General features: G+C 48.6%; 2 protein-coding genes across 3 annotated transcripts in view; one reads left to right on the top strand and one right to left on the bottom strand.

The window, feature by feature from the left end:
• Positions 1-13,330, bottom strand: part of tmem234 (transmembrane protein 234) — a 36,344-nt gene extending 23,014 nt beyond the window's left edge. Inside the window, exons 1-2 of one of the 2 annotated variants that reach the window (XM_038794774.1) lie at positions 13,193-13,330; positions 12,813-12,964 (exon numbers count right to left, since the gene is read on the bottom strand). In XM_038794774.1, the coding sequence (XP_038650702.1) occupies positions 12,813-12,964; positions 13,193-13,205 (165 nt within the window). In that variant the 5' untranslated portion in view covers positions 13,206-13,330. Of the gene's footprint in view, positions 1-12,812; positions 13,155-13,192 lie in introns of those variants that run through there. The other variant, XM_038794766.1, reaches the window with a different exon arrangement.
• Positions 13,229-22,194, top strand: part of eif3i (eukaryotic translation initiation factor 3, subunit I) — a 52,410-nt gene continuing 43,444 nt past the window's right edge. The window contains exon 1 of the mRNA XM_038794789.1: positions 13,229-13,322. Coding sequence (XP_038650717.1) covers positions 13,320-13,322 — 3 coding nt within the window. The 5' untranslated portion in view covers positions 13,229-13,319. The remainder of the gene's footprint in view (positions 13,323-22,194) is intronic.

Raw genomic sequence — 22,194 nt, 5'->3', positions numbered from 1 at the left:
GTAAAGATAGATAGTTTTTTGAAGAATAAAGGGATTAAGGGTTATGGTGTTCGGGCCGGAAAGTGGAGCTGAGTCCACAAAAGATCAGCAATGATCTCATTGAATTGAGGAGCAGGCTCGAGGGGCCAGATGGCCTACTCCTGCTCCTAGTTCTTATGTTCTATATGGCTGCAGGATGACCAGGGATGGGAATTCAACATCTAGGGGAATTCAGTATTTGGGAAGGACAGACAAAAAGGAAAAGATGGTGGAGTTGCATTTGCTGGTAAATAATAGATTAATGTAACAGTGAGGCCGAATCTTTGCTCTGACAATGTGAACCTGTATAGGTAGAGCAGAGAAAAACCAAGGGGCAAAAAACATTAGTGGGGGTTGTAGATAAACATCCAAACTGCAGTAGTGATATTGGGAATGGCATTAAACAGGAAATTAGAGATACATGAAATGAAGAAAAATCTGTAATTATGGGTGACTTTAATCTGCATATAGATTGAGCAAATCAAATTAGTAACAATATCAGAAGAGGAAGTCCTGAAATGTATATGGGATGGTTTTCTGGACCAATACATAAAGGAATCAATTAGAAAAACATTGCCATCCTAGACTGGTTATTGTGCAATGAGAAAGGGCTAATTGGCATTCTAGTTGTGAGAGACCACTTGGGGATGAATGACCATAATGTCAAAGAATTTTTAATCAAGACGGCGAGTGATGTAGCTGATTCTGGAACTAGGGTCCTGAATCTAAATAAAGGAAACTTGGGAGTCAGTTAGCTTAGTTGGCCTGAACGGCTGGTTTGTGATGCGGAGCAATGCCAACTGCGCGGTTTAAATTCCCGCACTGGCTGAGGTTTTCCATGAAGACCTGCCTTCACAACCTTGCCCCTCACCTGAGGTTTGCTGACCCTCAGGCTAAATCACCACAGACAGCTCTCTCTCTCTCTCAAAAGAGCAGCCTCTGGTTCTCGGGGATGAAAGCGACTTTCATTTCATTTCAAAGGAAACTACGATGGATATGAGGTGCGAGTTGGCTCTGATGCTTGGGGAATATTATGATGATGGATAGATGGATAATGTCAAACGGTCGATAGGTGGATAATGGCAAACATTCAAACTGTGCATGGGTGAACAGTAACAATTGTTCATTAATTTCTGCTGCAAAAACAAAACGGGAAAGTTGGCCAAACCATGGCTTGCAAGGGAAGTTCTAGATATATTAGATCCAAGGAAGAGGAACACAAGTTGGCCAGAAAAACAGCAGACCTGAGGATTGGGAGTTGTTTAGAATGCAGCAAAGGAGGATAAAGGGATTGATTAATAAGGAGAAAATAAGAGTATGAAAGTTTGCTTGCGCCGAACATAAAATCTGACTGTGAAAGGCCCATAGGTAGGTTAAGCGAAAAAGATTGGTGAAGACAAATGTCCCTTACAGTCAGAAACAGGGGAATTTATAATGGAGAACAAAGAAATGGCTGACCAACCAAATACATACTTTGGTTCTGTCTTCACAAAGGAGGACACAAATAACAGACCAGAATGTTGGGGAACACAGGGTTTAGTGAGAGGAAGAACCAGAAGGAAATCAGTATTTGTGGGGAAAATTGGTAGGGTTGAAGGCCAATAAATCCCCAGGGCTTGATAATCTACATCCAAGAGTATTTAAGGAAGAGGCTCGAGAAATAAGTGCATGCTTTGGTGGTCATCTTCCAAGGTTCTATAGACTCTGAAACAGTTCCTTCAGATTTACAGTGCTATGGAACGGGTGCAGGAAATTGGGATTAGAAAGGGCACCTGGGTGTCATAGGGCTGGCATGGGCAAGATGGGCCGAATGGCTTTCTTCTGTGTTGTCATTTTTCTATAATTGCAGGGTAGCTAATGTAACCCCACTATCTAAAGAGGATGGTTGAGAGAAAACAGGGAATTATCGGCTAATCAATGTGGTGCTGGTAATGGATAAAATGTTAGAGTCCATTTTTTGTGAGGGCCACGAAGAATCCAGCACGAGTTTTCAGGATACAAAGAAATAACATTTATTTACAATAGCACATATATACAACAGCAGCAGCAACTTCCCTTGCTGCTCACTCATCTCTCTCTCTCTGGTTCCAAACTGGCCAGCTCTATTTATGCAGGGAGTCTGCTAATGATTTCTCCGCCCCCCTCATTGGGGAAGCTCTTACTCCCATAGGATTGTGGGATTGTCATTAGTCCCCAGCCAATGGTAAGCAGGCATGTTATAATATCCCCCCCCCCCCCCAAAGTCCAAGGAATCCACCGCCCCCCCCAAAGTCCAAGGAATCCACCTAAGACCCTGGCGTGGCAAAGGACGGCGTCGGACTGTTTTGCCGCAGGCCGGACACCATTTGCACGAGGCGCTGGATCGGGCGGCGTGTAACGAGATGGAGACCGGCGCTTCGGTGATGAACCGCACAACGGTTGTACATCCACGGCCCGTGGGCCCGAGGATTCCCCCTCTGATGTGTCTTGTGTCTCCATCTCGGAGTCAGAGCCGCTGCCTCCGTCATCTCGGCGTCTTTATCTTCACGCGGTTCTGTCACGACCTGCGCAGGCTTTGAGTGAGACACCAGAGGAAGATTGTGAGGAATACTTTCCATTGTGTCTGGTCTCTGTGGCTGTAGAAATGAGCTCCGGGGGCAGGGAATCTTTGGAGGGAGAATCTTCTGGACCGAACATGGTCTACATGTTTGCGCTGGAGACGACCCTTGGCTTGCACCTGGTAAGTGATAGGGCCCGTTTGGCGAAAGATTACGCCAGGGACCCACTGGGCATCACCAGCAAAATTCCAAACGAACATTGGGTCACCGGGCGTAAACTGCCAAATCGGCCAATGCCGAGAAAAACCATGTCCCTGCCGTTCTTGTGTGTGGCGTACTTTTGCGCCAATGTCTGGGAAAACCATGATAAGGCGGATGTGAAGTCTCCGGCCCAATAGGAGTTCTGCGGGAGCTACCCCAGTCACCGCATGGGGGGTGGTCCTATATGAAAACAAAAACCGAGCCAGTCTCGTGTCCATCAACCCAGAAGACTGCTTCTTTAGGCCTCCTTTGAATGTCTGCACTGCGCGCTCCACCAACCCATTTCAAGCCGGGGTGGTATGGGGCAGTGCGGATTATGGCGTATGCCGTTATTCTTCATGACCCTCGCAAACTCCTCACTTGTGAACGGAGTGCCGTTGTCCGTGACCAGCACCTCGGGGAGGCCACGCTTACTGAAAGACAAACGCATCTTCTCGATTGTTGCACAGGACGTTGTGCCTCCCATCTTATGCACCTCTAGCCATTTAGACTGGGCGTTGATTAATAGCAGGAACATGGATCCTTGAAAAGGGCCGGCGAAATCCGCATGCAAGCGCACCCAAGGTCGCCCTGGCCATTCCCAGTGATGTAGGGGCGCGGCCGGCGGAAGCTTCACATGCTCCTGGCAAATGGAGCAGTTTTGGGCCACCTTCTCAATGTCGGTGTCGAGGCCTGGCCACTAGACATAACTCCGGGCCAACATTTCATTTTGGTCACACCTGGATGCCCATTGTGCAAGTCTCTCAGTATCAACTCCTGTCCTTTATCCGGGACAATCAATCGCGCCCCCCACAAAGGATGCCGTCTTCCACGCTGAATTCGGACAGCTTGGAGGAAAATGCCCGCAATTCGCCTGGGAGCTTTCTATGCTACCCACCATACAGGACTATGTGCCGAACCTTTGATAGGACTGGCTCCGTCTGGGTCCACTCACGGATCTGTGATGCCGTGACAGGCAAGGTGTCCATACAATTTAGGGTTGCAACCACCTCACCAGTCGTGGGGGTCGACATGGGGCCGGTCGATAAAGGCAATCGGCTCAGTGCGTCGGCATTCCCTATCTGGGTTCCTGGTTTGTGCTTCTGAGAATACTCGTATGCAGCGAGCAACAAAGCCCAGCTCTGGATCCGTGCGGAAGTATGGGCGGTATTGACTTATCCTCTCTGAAAAGTCCCAGCAGAGGCTTATGATCAGTCACGATAGTGAAATGGTGGCCATATACGTACTGGTGGAATCGTTTCACCGCAAAGACCACTGCCAGGCCCTCCTTCTTGATCGGCGCATACTTTTTTTCCGCTGCAGTCAATGTGCGGGAGGCGAAAGCTATCGGCCGCTCGGCCCCGTTCTCCATCCTGTGGGACAGGACGGCCCCAATACCATACGGGGATGCATCACATGTGACGAGCAAAGGCTTTCCAGGATCATAGTGGGTTAGTAACCTAGACGACGACAATTGTTGTTTTACCCGCCGGAAAGCGATTTCTTGCGGCTGACCCCAAACCCAGGTGTGATTATTCTTTAGCAGAAGGTGCAACGGGGCCAGCGTAGTTGCCAGATTGGGGAGGAACTTTTCGTAATAGTTTACGAGGCCAAGAAACGAGCGAAGATGCGAAGTGTCAGTTGGGGCGGGGGCCTGTTGAATCGCGCGCACCTTCTCTGCGACGGGGTGCAAACATAGAACATAGAACGATACAGCGCAGTACAGGCCCTTCGGCCCTCGATGTTGCACCGACATGGAAAAAATCTAAAGGCCATCTAACTACACTATGCCCTTATCATCCATATGCTTATCCAATAAACTTTTAAATGCCCTCAATGTTGGCGAGTTCACTACTGTTGCAGGTAGGGCATTCCACGGCCTCACCACTCTTTGCGTAAAAAACCCACCTCTGACCTCTGTCCTATATCTATTACCCCTCAATTTAAGACTATGTCCCCTCGTGCTAGCCACCTCCATCCGCGGGAGAAGGCTCTCGCTGTCCACCCTATCTAACCCTCTGATCATTTTGTATGCCTCTATTAAGTCACCTCTTAACCTTCTTCTCTCAAACGAAAACAACCTCAAGTCCATCAGCCTTTCCTCATAAGATTTTCCCTCCATACCAGGCAACATCCTGGTAAATCTCCTCTGCACCCGTTCCAAAGCTTCCACGTCCTTCCGATAATGAGGCGACCAGAACTGTACGCAATACTCCAAATGTGGCCGTACTAGAGTTTTGTACAGCTGCAATATGATCCCATGGCTCCGGAACTCAATCCCTCTACCAATAAAGGCCAACACACCATAGGCCTTCTTCACAACCCTATCAACCTGGATGGCAACTTTCAGGGATCAATGTACATGGACACCGAGATCCCTCTGCTCATCCACACTACCAAGAATTTTACCATTAGCCAAATATTCCGCATTCCTGTTATTCTTTCCAAAGTGAATCACCTCACACTTCTCCACATTAAACTCCGTTTGCCACCTCTCAACCCAGCTCTGCAGCTTATCTATGTCCCTCTGTAACCTGCAACATCCTTCCGCACTGTCTACAACTCCACCGACTTTAGTGTCGTCTGCAAATTTACTCACCCATCTTCTGCGCCCTCCTCTAGGTCATTTATAAAAATGACAAACAGCAACAGCCCCAGAACAGATCCTTGTGGTATGCCACTCGTAACTGAACTCCATTCTGACATTTCCCATCAACTACCACTCTCTGTCTTCTTTCAACTAGCCAATTTCTGATCCACATCTCTAAATCACCCTCAATCCCCAGCCTCCGTATTTTCTGCAATAGCCGACCGTGGGGAACCTTATCAAACGCTTTACTGAAATCCATATACACCACATCAACTGCTCTACCCTCGTCTACCTGTTCAGTCACCTTCTCAAAGAACTCGATAAGGTTTGTGAGGCATGACCTTACCTTCACAAAACCATGCTGACTATCCCTAATCATATTATTCCTATCTAGATGATTATAAATCGTATCTTTTATAATCCTCTCCAAGACTTTACCCACCACAGACGTTAGGCTCACCGGCCTATAGTTACCGGGGTTATCTCTACTCCCCTTCTTGAACAAAGGGACCACATTTGCTATCCTCCAGTCCTCTGGCACTATTCCTGTAGCCAATGATGACCTAAAAATCAAAGCCAAAGGCTCAGCAATCTCTTCCCTGGCTTCCCAGAGAATCCTAGGATAAATCCCATCCGGCCCCGGGGACTTATCTATTTTCACCTTGTCCAGAATTGCCAACACTTCTTCCCTACGCACCTCAATGCCATCTATTCTAATAGCCTGGGTCTCAGCATTCTCCTCCACAATATTATCTTTTTCTTGAGTGAATACTGACGAAAAGTATTCATTTAGTATCTCGCTTATCTCCTCAGCCTCCACACACAACTTCCCACCACTGTCCTTGACTGGCCCTACTCTTACCCTAGTCATTCTTTTATTCCTGACATACCTATAGAAAGCTTTGGGTTTTCCTTGATCCTACCTGCCAAAGACTTCTCATGTCCCCTCCTTGCTCGTCTCAGATCTCTCTTTAGATCCTTCCTCGCTTCCTTGTAACTATCAAGCGCCCCAACTGAAACTTCACTCCTCATCTTCACATAGGCCTCCTTCTTCCTCTTAACAAGAGATTCCACTTCTTTGGTAAACCACGGTTCCCTCGCTCGACCCCTTCCTCCCTGCCTGACTGGTACGTACTTATCAAGAACACGCAATAGCTGTTCCTTGAACAAGCTCCACATATCCAGTGTGCCCAACCCTTGCAGCCTACTTCTCCAACCTACACATCCTAAGTCATGTCTAATGGCATCATAATTGCCCTTCCCCCAGCTATAACTCTTGCCCTGCGGGGTATACTTATCCCTTTCCATCACTAACGTAAAGGTCACCGAATTGTGGTCACTGTTTCCAAAGTGCTCACCTACCTCCTTCGCGGTCCACCCGATAACCCAGGTAGACTACTTCCTTCGCCTGAAAAACGCACTTTGTGCGACGTAAACAGACTCCAGCCTCCGAAAAGCGTCTAAGGACAGCCTCCATAATTTCCAAATGTTCCTGCTCCGACGTCCCTGTGATCAAAACATCATCCAAGTAGACAGCAACACGCGGTAAACCTCTCAAAATGCCCTCCATAACGCGTTGAAAAAAAGCGCAGGCAGAGGATACTCCAAAGGGCAAACGTGTATATTCATACAGGCCCCGGTGTGTATTAATCGTTACATATGGCCGGGAGGCAGGGTCCAGCTCCAACTGTAGGTAGGCGTGACTCATATCGAATTTTGTGAACGAGAGTCCGCCTGCAAGTTTCGCGTAGAGATTCTCTGTGCGAGGCATTGGGTATCAGTCGAGTTGGGAAGCCGTATTCACTGTAAGTTTATAGTCGCCGTACAAGCGAACTGTGGCATCTGGCTTCATTACAGGTACAATTGGTGCTGCCCAGTCAGCGAAACGGACGGGCCTGATGATACCCAAAGTCTCCAAACGAGTGAGCTCCCCTTCTACCTTCTCGAGCAAGGTGTAAGGCACCGGGCGCGCCCAGAAATAGCGCGGCGTGGCTCCTGTTTCGACTTGGATACGGGCTACAGCCCCTTTTATTTTCCCCAAACCGGGCTGGAATACATTTGGGTATCGTCCTAGCACCTCAGTCAACCCTCCAGAAACTGTTTGGAGGATGTGCTGCCACTGCAACCACAAATGGAGCAACCAGTCCCGACCCAACAGGCTGGGCCCATGGCCGCGCACCACGATAAGTGGGAAACGCCCCTCCTGGCGTCCATAAACAACAGGGGTCATCGTAGTTCCTGCAATGTCCAATGGTTCCCCTGTGTAGGTAGCCAACCTGCCTGTGTGTCAGTTAAGGTAAGGGTCTGTATACCCTGCTTGATGCGGTGGAATGTCCTCTGGGCGATCATGGAGACTGCTGCGCCAGTGTCCAACTCCATCTTAAGTGGGTGACCATTGACCTGTACTGTCACTTTAATGGGGGCCACACGGGGAGCTGCCACACAATGCAGCTGCAGGCAGTCATCCTCCGTCTCCTCGTCCTCTGGAGTAGTCGCCGCAGGTTCATCCAAATGAAAGGTACGGCCCCTGGGCTGGCCCCAGTTTCGGTCAGAACAACGGCGCCTCTGGCGCCCCCAGGTCCGGTGTCCGCGACGGGGTCGGCGCCTACAAGTCTGACACGGACATGGCTCCTCATCCATTGATTCTGGAGAAGGCTCCCTTCGGGGAGGAATGTCCGACGGCCACTGGCGTCGATCCGGACGTCGCCTCGCCCAAGGTACCGCAGGGGTGCAGGGGGACGCTTTCGGACGGAAGGGGTTGCGCCCCAAGGCATGCACCTCCATTCCCTGTAGCTCCTGCAACCCTCATTCTGCACTCTCTCGGGACAATTCTATTTGAATGGCCTGTTGAAAAGTCAATGTTGGCTCGGCTAACAACTTTCTTTGGGTGGCCGCATTGTTAATACGCAAACCAAACGGTCGCGTAACATTTCTGACAAGGTCTCACCATAGTCACAGTACTCCGCAATCCTGCGTAGCCTGGATAGAAAGTCGGCAAGGGATTCTCCTGGGGTCCTCTCAGCGGTATTAAACCGGTAACGTTGGACTATCGTGGATGGGGTTGGGTTAAAATGTTGCCCCACTAAGTTCACAAGTTCATCAAACATTTTGGCGTCCGGCGCAGCTGGGTACGCAAGGCTCCTAATCACCCCAAACGTATGCGGGCCGCAGGCGGTGAGCAATATGACCCCCTGGCACTCGTTTTCAGTGATGTTGTTTGGCCGGAAATAGTAACGCATCCGTTGTGTGTACTGGTTCCAGCTTTCCAGCGCAGAATCAACAACATCCAAACGTCCATACAGAGGCATGGTGTAATAGAAAACAACTTCCAACCTGTATCCAACAAAAATCCAGGGAGGTGGCTTCAGCAGTGTAGACAGCTATTCACTTTAACCCTCGTCGCCAGTTTTGTGAGGGCCACAAAGAATCCAGCACGAGTATTCAGGATACAAAGAAATAACATTTATTTACAATAGCATATATATATACAACAGCAACAGCAGCAACAGCAGCAGCAGCAGCAGCAGCAACTTCCCTTGCTCCTTGCTCCTTGCTCCTCGCTCCTCGCTCCTCGCTCCTTGCTCCTCGCTCCTCGCTCCTTGCTGCTCACTCCTCTCTCCCCCTCTCTCTCTCTCTCTCTCTGGTTCCAAACTGGCCAGCTCTATTTATGCAGGGAGTCTGCTAATGATTTCTCCGCCCCCCTCATTGGGGAAGCTCATACTCCCATAGGATTGTGGGATTGTCATTAGTCCCCAGCCAATGGTAAGCAGGCAGGTTATAACACCATTATAAAAGGATTTGATAGCAGAGCTCTTGAAAAACAGTGGCAGAATCAGACGAAAGAGAATCACGCTAGCACAGTGGTTAGCACTGTTGCTTCACAGCTCCAGGGTCCCATGTTCGATTCCCGGCTTGGGTCACTGTGTGCGGAGTCTGCACGTTCTCTCCATGCCTGTGTGGGTTTCCTCCAGATGCTCTGCTTTCCTCCCAAAAGATGTGCAGGTTAGGTGGATTGGCCATGATAAATTGCCCTTCGTGTCCAAAAAAGGTTACCTGGGGTTTCTGGGTTACGGGGATAGGATGGAGGTGTGGGCTTAAGTAGGGTGCTCTTTCCAATAGCCGGTGCAGACTTGATGGGCCGAACTGCCTCCTTCTGCACTGTACATACTATGATATCTATGATATGATTCACAACGCCAGGGTCCCGCTTGGGTCACTGTCTCTGTGGAGTCTGCACGTTCTCCCCGTGTCTGTGTGGGTTTCCTCGGGTGCTCCAGTTTCCTCCCACAATTTCCCAAAAAAAGTGCTTGTTAGATAAATTGGACATTCTGAATTCTCCCTCTGTGTACCCGAACAGGCACTGGTGTGTGGCAACTGGGGGATTTTCACAGTAACTTCATTGCAGTGTTAATGTGAGCCTACTTGGGACACTAATAAAGTGTATTATTAAATCTACTGGAATTCTTTGAGGATGTAACTAGTAGAGTTGACGAGGGGGAGCCGGTGGATGTGGTCTATTTTAGATTTTCAGTAGGCTTTTGACAAAGTCCCACATGAGAGATTAATGTGTAAAATTAAAGTGCATGGGATTGGGCGTAGTGTATCGAGATGGATAGAACTAGTTGGCAGACAGGAAACAAAGATTAGGGATAAACAGGTCTTTTTCCAAATTACAGGCTGTGACTGGTGGGGTATCGCAGGGATCATGTGCAGGGACCCCAGCTATCAATGATATAATTAATGATTTAGATGTTGGAACTAATGGTGGGAAAGTGGAGTTGAGGATTATATCAGATCAGCCATGATCTCATTAAATGGTGGAGCAAACTCGACGGGCCAAGTGGCCTACTTGTGCTCCTACATCTTATGGTCTTAATACCTTCAACTTTGCAGATGACGCAAAATTGGGTGGAGAGGGTGAGCTGTGAGGAGAATGAAGAGATGCTTCAGTGTGATTTGGACAAGTTGAGTGAGTGGACAAATGCATGGCAGATACAGCATAATGTGGATAAATGTGCGGTTATCCACTTCGCTAGCAAAAACAGGAAGGCTGATTACATACATATATAGATACATAAAAGATAGGAGCAGGAGGAGGCCTTTTTGCTCTTCGAGCCTGCTCCTATTATCTGAATGACTACAGATTGAGAAGGGAATGTGGAACGTGACCTGGGTCTCATTGTACCCCAGCCGCTGAAAATCTGCATGTAGGAGCAACAGACGATAAAGAAAGCAAATGGTATGTTAGCCATTTTAGTGAGAGGATTCGAGTACAGGGGCAGGGGTGTCTTGCTGCTATTATACAGGGCCTTGGTGAGACCAGACCTGGAATATTGCGTACAGTTTTGGTCTCCATATTTGAGGAAAGATGTTCTTGCAATAGAGGAAAAGTTTACCAGGCTGATCTCTGGGATGGAGAGACTGATTTATGAGGAGAGATTGATTTGATTAGGATTATATTCCTGGAGTTCAGAAGAATGGGGGGGTGGTTTCTCACAAAACCTATAAATTTCTAACAGGACTAGACAGGGTAGATGCAGGAAGGATATTCCCAATTGTCTAGGAGTCTATAACCAGGGGTCACAGTCTAAGGACACGAGGTAAACCATTTCGGACTGAAATTAGGATAATTCTCTTCACCTAGAAATGAAATGGAATGAAAATCGCTTGTTGTCACAAGTAGGCTTCAAATGAAGTTACTGTGAAAAGCCCCTAGTCTCCACATTCCAGTGCCTGTTCGGGGAGGCTGGTACAGGAATTGAACCCGCGCTGCTGGCCTGCCTTGGTCTGCTTTCAAAGCCAGCAACTTAGCCCTGTGCCAAACCATCCCCTAAGAGAGTGGTGAGCCTGTGGAGTTTGTTACCACAGAAAGCAGCTGAGGCCAAAACATTATATGTTTTCAAGAAGGAATTAGATATAGCTTTTGGAACTAAAAGCATCAAAGGAAATGAGGGGTGGGGGGTGGGGTGGGGATGCAGAATCAGGTTATTGAGTTGAATGAATAACCATGATCATATTGAATGGTGGAGCATGCTGGAAGGGGCAAATGGCCTCTTCCTGCTCCTATTTTCTTTGTTTCTTGCTCTTGTACTCTTATAAACCTATTAATAAAGCTCAAAATACTGTATGATTTTTAATTGCTTTCTCGATCTGTCCTGCCATCTTCAATCCGCTATGCACAGGCACTCAGGTCCCTCTGCTTCTCACCGAGTTAAGAGATATGGAAGAGAGAGTTTGGGGTTGTGAGAGCATCAGAGAAATTCAGGGCAATGGGGAGGGTTGGGCAGAGAAAAGCAGCACTGATGGGAGCGCTGATATTTGAACGTACTGAAAAAAGGGGTTTGGAAATGCTTCGAGGAGTCAGCAAAGAGTAGCACTCAGTGGAGTCCAGGGTGATGGCATTGGGGACAGTTGTTGCTGGTTACTTGGAGAGGCATTGTGAGGTAACTCTGTTAACAATGTGGTGATAAGTTTTTCCGAAGAATAAGATATATTCTTGAGTCTTGAATAACTTTACTCTTTCATCACCACAAATTGGTCACTTGTCTCAGTGCTATTTGTGGGTAAAGTGGCTACCCACTGTCTGCAAAGCAATAGTTCCTGCATTTCAAAATTAATTTGTTGTATCTGATATTATTTGTGATTCTGCTGACAGATATGAGAAACTGCTGTCTGGATTCAAGATTTTCTTCTTTACTGCTGAAGCTGTACTTAAGATTCCCAGCTTCTGGTGTTTATCTTTGATAACTGTTTATTTTGTCATATTTTTGTTTTTACCAATTTTAACATCAATTCAGGGCAAAATTGAATACAAGTTGGACAACTTTTCAGTAAGATATAATAACATAGCCAGCTGGAATAAATGTCAAGGCAATGAACCAAATCCTGGTCAGAGATGGTAGAGCATGAAGACAAAGACTGTGAAGCAAGCACTGGGAAGCTAGACGGAACAGATCGTCATTCTGGTATAGCTAGAGAGCAGGAGGGATATCGGGGAGAAATGGAGAGAAGAAATGGTTAAACTAATGGCTGTCAAGAGTTGGAGAATTGAGCAACCAAAATATGAAAACGTCATGCCAGTGAATGGATTTTTGGATTCAGTTGAACAGTCTGATAGGATTAGGGAGTATGCAATGAAAAGCGTAGAGGGAATCTGGCATTACTGCACTGTGCAGTCTGCTGGGAAGGAAGTACTAAAAGGATACATATTCAGTCTTATGCAGTTAACAAATAAATACTGATGTTGGCGATCAGCTGGGCAAATCATGGATTGGTTCACAACCTAGAACGATTCACCACTTAAATTTTTTATTTAAAATAAAGATGGCTAAATCTAAAAAATGGTAATTTCTCCATGTGGCATTTCTAGTGTGATATTCCAAAGACTGCAGTAAAGTCAGCCCAGTGTTTAAACGTAATTTTCTCACCTTGTAATTAAGAAATAAAAATTTCATTTCTGCAAAAAGTTGAATCACAAAGTTTCTGGACTGAACCTTCTCCATGCCCTCGGTGCCCTTTTTCAGAAAGGGGTTTGTTCCACCCCACAGCAATGCCACGAGAAGGAGGCAGCAAACTTCCACTGAAATAGGAAACATACAAGTTTCTGAGCAAATTCAATGGACTTTCACTGTCATTGATGGCAAATCAAAACAACCTCCCGTTGCCCAGAATGTGGCTGCTGATGCTGAATGAATCTCAGCGTTTATAATCTCATTCGGTGCAAAATTGCAGTCACACTCCGGTCGGGGCAGACATTTATCAAAATGCACAAATCTCAGTGACTATTGACAGCTCAGGGTTCACTCACCGGCAGTCACCATGGCAGCAGCTCACTGACCCCTCACCTCGACCAGGGTTCACTTCCGGTGCCGGGGCGTGTGTACGGCTTCCGGTCCCTCCTAATCCTGTCGCCGTGAGAGAGAAAGACCGACAGCATGGTGCGTATGAGAGAGCGACTAGGATAGAGAGATGGAGAGAGACTGGCTGACTGCCTTCCTTGGGGGGCGGCGGCGGAGAAGAGAGAGAGAATTGGGGGCGGCGAAGAGAGAGAGAATTGGGGGCGGCGAAGAGAGAGAGAATTGGGGGGGGGGGAGAGAGAGAGAGAATTGGGGTGGGGGGGGTGGGGGGGAGAGAGAATTGGGGGGGGAGAGAGAACTGGGGTGGGGGGGGGGTGGGGGGAGAGAGAATTGGGGGGGGGGGGGGGGGGGGAGAGAGAATTGGGGGGGGAGAGAGAATTGGGGGGGGGATTGGGGGTGGGGGGGGGAGAGAGAATTGGGGGGGGGGGTGGGGGGGAGAGAGAATTGGGGGGGTGGGGGGGGAGAGAGAGAATTGGGGGGGGAGAGAGAATTGGGGGGGGGGGTGGGGGGGGAGAGAGAATTGGGGGGGGGGGTGGGGGGAGAGAGAATTGGGGGGGGGTGGGGGGGAGAGAGAATTGGGGGGGGGTGGGGGGGGAGAGAGAATTGGGGGGGGGTGGGGGGGGGAGATGAGAATTGGGGGGGTGGGGGGGAGAGAGAATTTGGGGGGGGGGGTGGGGGGGAGAGAGAGAATTGGGGGGGGGGTGGGGGGGGAGAGAGAATTGGGGGGGGGTGGGGGGGAGAGAGAATTGGGGGGGTGGGTGGGAGGGAGAGAGAATTGGGGGGTGGGTGGGGGGGGAGAGAGAATTGGGGGGGGTGGGGGGGGGGAAGAGAGAATTGGGGGGGGTTGGGGGGGGGGAGAGAGAATTGGGGGGGTGGGGGGGGGGAGAGAGAATTGGGGGGGGTGGGGGGGGGAGAGAGAATTGGGGGGGGTGGGGGGGGAGGAGAGGAATTGGGGGGGGGTGGGGGGGGAGAGAGAATTGGGGGGGGGTGGGGGGGGGGAGAGAGCATTGGGGGGGGGTGGGGGGGGAGAGAGAATTGGGGGGGGGGTGGGGGGAGAGAGAGATTGGGGGGGGGAGAGAGAGATTGGGGGGGAGAGAGAATTGGGGGGGGGAGAGAGAGAATTGGGGGGGGAGAGAGAGAATTGGGGGGGGGAGAGAGAGAATTGGGGGGGGGGGAGAGAGAATTGGGGGGGGGGGAGAGAGAATTGGGGGGGAGAGAGAATTGGGGGGGGAGAGAGAATTGGGGGGGAGGGGGGGAGAGAGAATTGGGGGGGGGAGGGGGGAGAGAGAATTGGGGGGGGGGGAGAGAATTGGGGGGGAGAGAGAATTGGGGGGGGAGGGAGGGAGAGAGAATTGGGGGGGGTGGGGGGGAGAGAGAATTGGGGGGGTGGGGGGGGGAGAGAGAATTGGGGGGGTGGGGGGGGAGAGAGAATTGGAGAGGGGGGTGGGGGAGAGAGAATTGGGGGATGGGAGGGAGAGAGAATTGGGGGATGGGAGGGAGAGAGAGAGAATTGGGGGTGGGGGGGAGAAAGAATTGGGGGGGGTGGGGGAGAGAGAGAATTGGGGGGAGAGAGAATTGGGGGGGTGTGGGGAGAGAGAATTGGGGGGGTGGGGGGGAGAGAGAATTGGGGGAGAGGGGGGTGGGGGAGAGAGAATTGGGGGATGGGAGGGAGAGAGAGAATTGGGGGATGGGGGGGAGAGAGAGAGAATTGGGGGTGGGGGGGAGAGAATTGGGGGGGGGTGGGGGGGAGAGAGAATTGGGTGGGAGGGAGAGAGAGAATTGGGGGGGTGGGGGGAGTGAGAATGGGAGGGGGGAGGGATTGTGGGGCAGGAGAATCTTAATAACGAAATTTTCGAGGGGGGAGGGTGAGAATGCTGTAGTCAATTATTAAGGATGAAATAGCTACGCGTTTGCAATGTGTCAACAGGACCAGTCCAAGTCAGCATGGATTTACTCAAGGGAAATCATGCTTGACAAATCTTCTGGAATTTTTTGAGTATGTGACAAATAGAGTGGACAAGGCTGAACCAGTAGATGTTGTGTATCTGGACTTTCTAAAGGCTTTTGACAAGGTCCCACACGAGAGATTAGTGACCGAAATTAAAGCTCATGGTATTGGTATTGGCCTGGGTAGTGAAATGGTTGGCAGAAAGGAAGCAGAGTGTTGGAATAAAATGGTCCTTTTTCAGAGTGTCAGGCAGTGACTAGTGCGGTACCACAGGGTTCAGTGCTGGGATGCCAGCTGTTCACAATATAAATATGATTTGGACGAAGAAATTGCATGCAATATCTCCAAATTTGGAGACAACACTAAACTGGGTCACAGTGTGTGCTGTGAGGAGGATGCAAAGAGGCTGCAGGATGACTTGGACAAGCTGGCTGACTGCAAAAACTTGGCAAATGTTTGGTAAATGTGAGGCTATCCATTTTGGTGGCCAAAACAGGAAGGCAGATTATTATCTGAATGGTGGCAGTTGAGGAAAAAGGGAACTGCAACGAGACCTGGGTGTCATGGTGGAATACAGTAGTAACTGAAGGTTGACATGCAGGTACAGCAGGCGGTGAAGAAAACTAATGACATGCTGGCCTTCATAGCAAGACGATTTGAGTATAGGAGTAGGGCTGTCTAACTGCAGTTATACAGGGCCTTGGTGATGCCACGCCTTGAGTATTGAATGCAGTTTTGGCCTCCTAGTTTGAGGAAGGACGTTCTTGCTATTGAAGGTGTCAGGCGAAGGTTCACCAGACTAATTGCCGGAATAGTAGGACTGACAGATGAAGAAAGACTGGATCGACTGGGCTTGTACTCACTTGGCTTTGGAAGAATGAGAGAGGATCTCATAGAAACATATAAAATCCTGATGGGACTGGACAGGCCAGATGTGGGAAGAATGTTTCCAATGTTGGGATCATCCAGAACTGGGGGTCACAACCTAAGAAAAAGGGGTAAGCCATTCAGGACTGAGATGACAAAGAATTATTTCTCGGAGAGTTCTCTCCTACAGAAAGCTGTTGGGGCCAGGTTGTTGGGTATATTCAGGAGGGAGCTGGATGTGGCCTTTGCGGCTAAAGGGATCAAGCGGTATGGAGAGAAAGCAGGAGTGCAAAACCGAATTTGCATGATCAGCCATGATCATATTGAATGGTGGTGCTGGCTCAAAAGGCCGAATGGCCAACTCCTGCACCTATTTTCTATGTTTTGTGTTACAATGATATGAGGCGTGAGTTGGCTTTGATTGATTGGGGAACGTTACTTAATGGGATGATGGTGGATAGGCAGTGGCAAACATTCAAGGAGTGCGGGGTTAATGCAACAATTGTTTGGTCCTGTCTGGCACAAAAGTAAAATGGGATAGGTGGTCAATCCGCAATTTATAGGGGAAGTTAGAGACCGTATTTGATCGAAGGAAGGTGCATACAAATTGACCAAGAAAAATAATAGGTCTGAGGACTGCGAGCAGTTGAGAAATCGGCAAATAAGGACCAAGGGATCGATTCTGGAGGGAAAAATAGAGTATGAAAGTAAGCTTGCAGGGAACATAAAAACTGACTTAAAGTTTCAAAATGTGCATGAAGATTGGTGAAGACAATGTTTTACAGTCAGAAACAGTGGAATGTATAATAGGGAACAAAGAAATGGCTGAGCAACTAAATGCACACTTTGGTTCTGTCTTCACAAATGAAGAACAAATCTGATACCAGAAATGTTGGGGAACACAGTCTTTAGTGAGAGGGAGGAACTGAAGGAGTAGAGTAGAGAAATAATGTTGGGAAATGATTGGGATTGAAGGCTGATAAATCCCCAGGGCCTGATAATCTGTATACCAGAGTACTTGAGGAAGTGGCTGTAGAAATAGTGGATGCATTGGTGGTCATCTTCGAGAATTTAGACTCTGGAACAGTTCCTGCAGATTGGAATGTAGCTACTGTAACCCCACTATTTGAAAATAGTAGAGAAAAAACAGGGAATTATAGACCAGTAAGTCGGACGTCAGTAGTGTGGAAGACTCTAGAATCCATTATCGAAGATCTTACAGCTGAGCACTTGGAAAACAGTGACAGGATGGGACATAGTCAGCATGGATTTATAGAACATAGAACGATACAGCGCAGTACAGGCCCTTCGGCCCTCGATGTTGCACCGACATGGGAAGTCAAAAACTAAAGGCCATCTAACCTACACTATGCCATTATCATCCATATGCTTATCCAATAAACTTTTAAATGCCCTCAATGTTGGCGAGTTCACTACTGTTGCAGGTAGGGCATTCCACGGCCTCACCACTCTTTGCGTAAAAAACCTACCTCTGACCTCTATCCTATATCTATTACCCCTAAGTTTAAGGCTATGTCCCCTCGTGCTAGCCACCTCCATCCGCGGGAGAAGGCTCTCACTGTCCACCCTATCTAACCCTCTGATCATTTTGTATGCCTCTATTAAGTCACCTCTTAACCTTCTCTCTAACGAAAACAACCTCAGGTTCATCAGCCTTTCCTCATATGATTTTCCCTCCATACCAGGCAACATCCTGGTAATCTCCTCTGCACCCGTTCCAAAGCTTCCACGTCCTTCCTATAATGAGGCGACCAGAACTGTACGCAATACTCCAAATGCGGCCGTACCAGAGTTTTGTACAGCTGCAACATGACCTCATGGCTCCGGAACTCAATCCCTCTACCAATAAAGGCCAACACACCATAGGCCTTTTTCACAATCCTATCAACCTGGGTGGCAACTTTCAGGGATCTATGTACATGGACGCCGAGATCCCTCTGCTCATCCACACTAGCAACAATTTTACCATTAGCCAAATATTCCGCATTCCTGTTATTCTTTCCAAAGTGAATCACCTCACACTTCTCTACATTAAATTCAATTTGCCACCTCTCAGCCCAGCTCTGCAGCTTATCTATGTCCCTCTGTAACCTGCAACATCCTTCCACACTGTCTACAACTCCACCAACTTTAGTGTCGTCTGCAAATTTACTCACCCAACCTTCTGTGCCCTCCTCTAGGTCATTTATAAAAATGACAAACAGCAATGGCCCCAGAACAGATCCTTGTGGTACGCCACTCGTAACTGAACTCCATTCTGAACATTTGCCATCAACTACCACTCTCTGTCTTCTTTCAACTAGCCAATTTCTGATCCACATCTCTAAATCACCCTCAATCCCCAGCCTCCGTATTTTCTGCAATAGCCGACCGTGGGGGACCTTATCAAACGCTTTACTGAAATCCATATACACCACATCAACTGCTCTACCCTCGTCTACCTGTTCAGTCACCTTTTCAAAGAACTCGATAAGGTTTGTGAGGCATGACCTACCCTTCACAAAACCATGCTGACTATCCCTAATCATATTATTCCTATCTAGATGATTATAAATCGTATCTCTTATAATCCTCTCCAATACTTTACCCACAACAGACGTGAGGCTCACCGGCCTATAGTTACCGGGGTTATCTCTACTCCCCTTCTTGAACAAAGGGACCACATTTGCTATCCTCCAGTCCTCTGGCACTATTCCTGTAGCCAATGATGACATAACAATCAAAGCCAAAGGCTCAGCAATCTCTTCCCTGGCTTCCCAGAGAATCCTAGGATAAATCCCATCAGGCCCCGGGGACTTATCTATTTTCACCTTGTCCAGAATTGCCAACACTTCTTCCCTACGCACCTCAATGCCATCTATTCTAATAGCCTGGGTCTCAGCATTCTCCTCCACAACATTATCTTTTTCCTGAGTGAATACTGACGAAAAGTATTCATTTAGTATCTCGCTTATCTCCTCAGCCTCCACACACAACTTCCCACCACTGTCCTTGACTGGCCCTACTCTTACCCTAGTCATTCTTTTATTCCTGACATACCTGTAGAAAGCTTTTGGGTTTTCCTTGATGCTACCTGCCAAAGACTTCTCATATCCCCTCCTTGCTCGTCTTAGCTCTCTCTTTAGATCCTTCCTCGCTTCCTTGTAACTATCAAGCGCCCCAACTGAAACTTCACTCCTCATCTTCACATAGGCCTCCTTCTTCCTCTTAACAAGAGATTCCACTTCTTTGGTAAACCACGGTTCCCTCGCTCGACCCCTTCCACCCTGCCTGACTGGTACGTACTTATCAAGAACACGCAATAGCTGTTCCTTGAACAAGCTCCACATATCCAGTGTGCCCAACCCTTGCAGCCTACTTCTCCAACCTACACATCCTAAGTCATGTCTAATGGCATCATAATTGCCCTTCCCCCAGCTATAACTCTTGCCCTGCGGGGTATACTTATCCCTTTCCATCACTAACGTAAAGGTCACCGAATTGTGGTCACTGTCTCCAAAGTGCTCACCTATCTCCAGATCTAACACCTGGCCTGGTTCATTACCCAAAACCAAATCCAATGTGGCCTCGCCTCTTGTTGGTCTGTCAACATATTGTGTCAGGAAACCCTCCTGCACACATTGTACAAATAACGACCCATCTAATGTACTCGAACTATATCTTTTCCAGTCAATATTTGGAAAGTTAAAGTCTCCCATAACAACTACCCTGTTACTTTCGCTCTTTTCCAGAATCATCTTCGCCATCCTTTCCTCTACATCCCTAGAACTATTAGGTGGCCTATAGAAAACTCCCAACAGGGTGACCTCTCCTTTCCTGTTTCTAACCTCAGCCCATACTACCTCGGAAGAAGAGTCCCCATCTAGCATCCTTTCCGCCACCGTAATACTGTCCTTGACTAGCAGCGCCACACCTCCCCCTCTTTTGCCCCCTTCTCTGAGCTTACTAAAACACCTAAACCCCGGAACCTGCAACAACCATTCCTGTCCCTGCTCTATCCATGTCTCTGAAATGGCCACAACATCGAAGTCCCAGGTACCAACCCATGCTGCCAGTTCCCCTACCTTATTTCGTATACTCCTGGCATTGAAGTAGACACACTTCAAACCACCTACCTGAACACTGGCAACCTCCTGCAAAGTCAAATCTGTGCTCCTGACCTCTATACTCTCAATCTCCCGTACCCCAAAACTACAATCCAGGTTCCCATGCCCCTGCTGAATTAGTTTAAACCCCTCCCCCCCCCCCCAAAGAGCACTAACAAATCTCCCCCCCAGGATATTGGTGCCCCTCAGGTTCAGATGTAGACCATCCTGTCTATAGAGGTCCCACCTTCCCCAGAAAGAGCCCCAGTTATCCAGAAATTGGAATCCCTCCCGCCTGCACCATCCCTGTAGCCACGTGTTTAATTGCTCTCTCTCCCTATTCCTCGTCTCACTATCACGTGGCACGGGCAACAACCCAGAGATAACAACTCTGTTTGTTCTCGCTCTGAGCTTCCATCCTAGCTCCCTAAAGGCCTGCCTGACATCCTTGTCCCCATTCCTACCTATGTCATTAGTGCCAATGTGGACTACGACTTGGGGCTGCTCCCCCTCCCACTTAAGGACCCGGAAAACACGATCCGAGACATCACGTACCCTTGCACCTGGGAGGCAACATACCAAACGTGAGTCCCTCTCGCTCCCACAAAATCTCCTATCTGTGCCCCTGACTATTGAGTCCCCAATTACTAATGTTCTACTCCTTTCCCCCCTTCCCTTCTGAGCAACAGGGACAGACTCCGTGCCAGAGGCCTGTACCCCATGGCTTACCCCTGGTAAGTCCCCCCCCCCCCACAAGTATCCAAAACGGTATACTTGTTACTAAGGGGTACGACCACAGGGGATCCCTGTACTGACTGCTTACCCCCAGCCCCTCTCACCGTCACCCATCTATCTTTATTCTTTGGCGTAACTACCTCCCTGAAGCTTCTATCTATGACCCCCTCTGCCTCCCGAATGATCCGAAGTTCATCCAGCTCAAGCTCCAGGTCCCTAACACGGTTTTTGAGGAGCTGGAGTTGGGTGCACTTCCCACAGATGAAATCAGCAGGGACACTGACGGCGTCCCTCACCTCAAACATTCTGCAGGAGGAGCATTGTACTGCCTTCCCTGACATCACCTGTAGATTTAAAAAAAAACAAGAAAAAGAAAGGAAGAGCTTACCTGATATTCCCTCAAACCCTGTTCCCGCTGAAAGGTAAGCACATTTAAAGGCACTCACTCACCTTCACGACAGGCCCCTGCTCCCGCTTCCCAACGACCGTGGGGGGGGGGGGGGTGGTTTGGTTAGAGGAGGAGGTAGGGTGGGAAACACTGACGAAGTGTTTCGGGTTTAACTGTCACTTGACAACAGCCCCTCCACAAACCACCTTCAAATTAGGCTGACCGCACTGCACATATGCAAATTTCCCCAGAACAGCTGATCAGTAGCTCTGCTCTGTTGCCCTCTGCTGGATGCTTGCCTTCACTCAAACTCCTCGGGTCTCCTTCGCAGGTACATGAAGGGGAAATCATGATTGACAAATCTATTGGAATTCTTTGTGGATGTAACTAGTAGAGTTGACAAAGGGGAGCCAGTGGGTGTGTATATTTGGCCTTCCAGAAGGCTTTTGATAAAGTCCCGCATAAGAGATTAGTGTGTAAAATTGAAGCTCATTAGGGCTAGTATATTGAGATGGATAGAAAACTGGTTGGCAGACAGGAAACAAAGAGTAGGAATTAACGTGTCTTTTTCAAATTGGCAGGTGGTGCCTCGTAAGTTACTGCAGGGATCGGTCCTGTGAACTAAGCTATTCACAATTTATATTGATGATTTAGATGAGGGAACAAAATGTCATATCTCCAAATTTGCAAATGACACCAAGTTGGGTGGGCGGGTGAGCTGTAAGGAGGAAGCAGAGATCATTCAGTGTGATTTGGACAAGTTGAGTGAGTGGGCAAATGAATGGCAAATGCAGTATAATTTGGATAAATGCGTAGCAAAAACAAGAAGGCAGACTATTATCTGAATGGCCATAAATTAGGAGAGGGGAATGTGCAACGAGACCTGTGTGTCATTGTACACCAGTCACT

Source organism: Scyliorhinus canicula, chromosome 1 (assembly GCF_902713615.1).
Source record: "Scyliorhinus canicula chromosome 1, sScyCan1.1, whole genome shotgun sequence".
NCBI lineage: Eukaryota > Metazoa > Chordata > Chondrichthyes > Carcharhiniformes > Scyliorhinidae > Scyliorhinus > Scyliorhinus canicula.
This window is presented reverse-complemented; position numbering and strand designations above follow the sequence as displayed.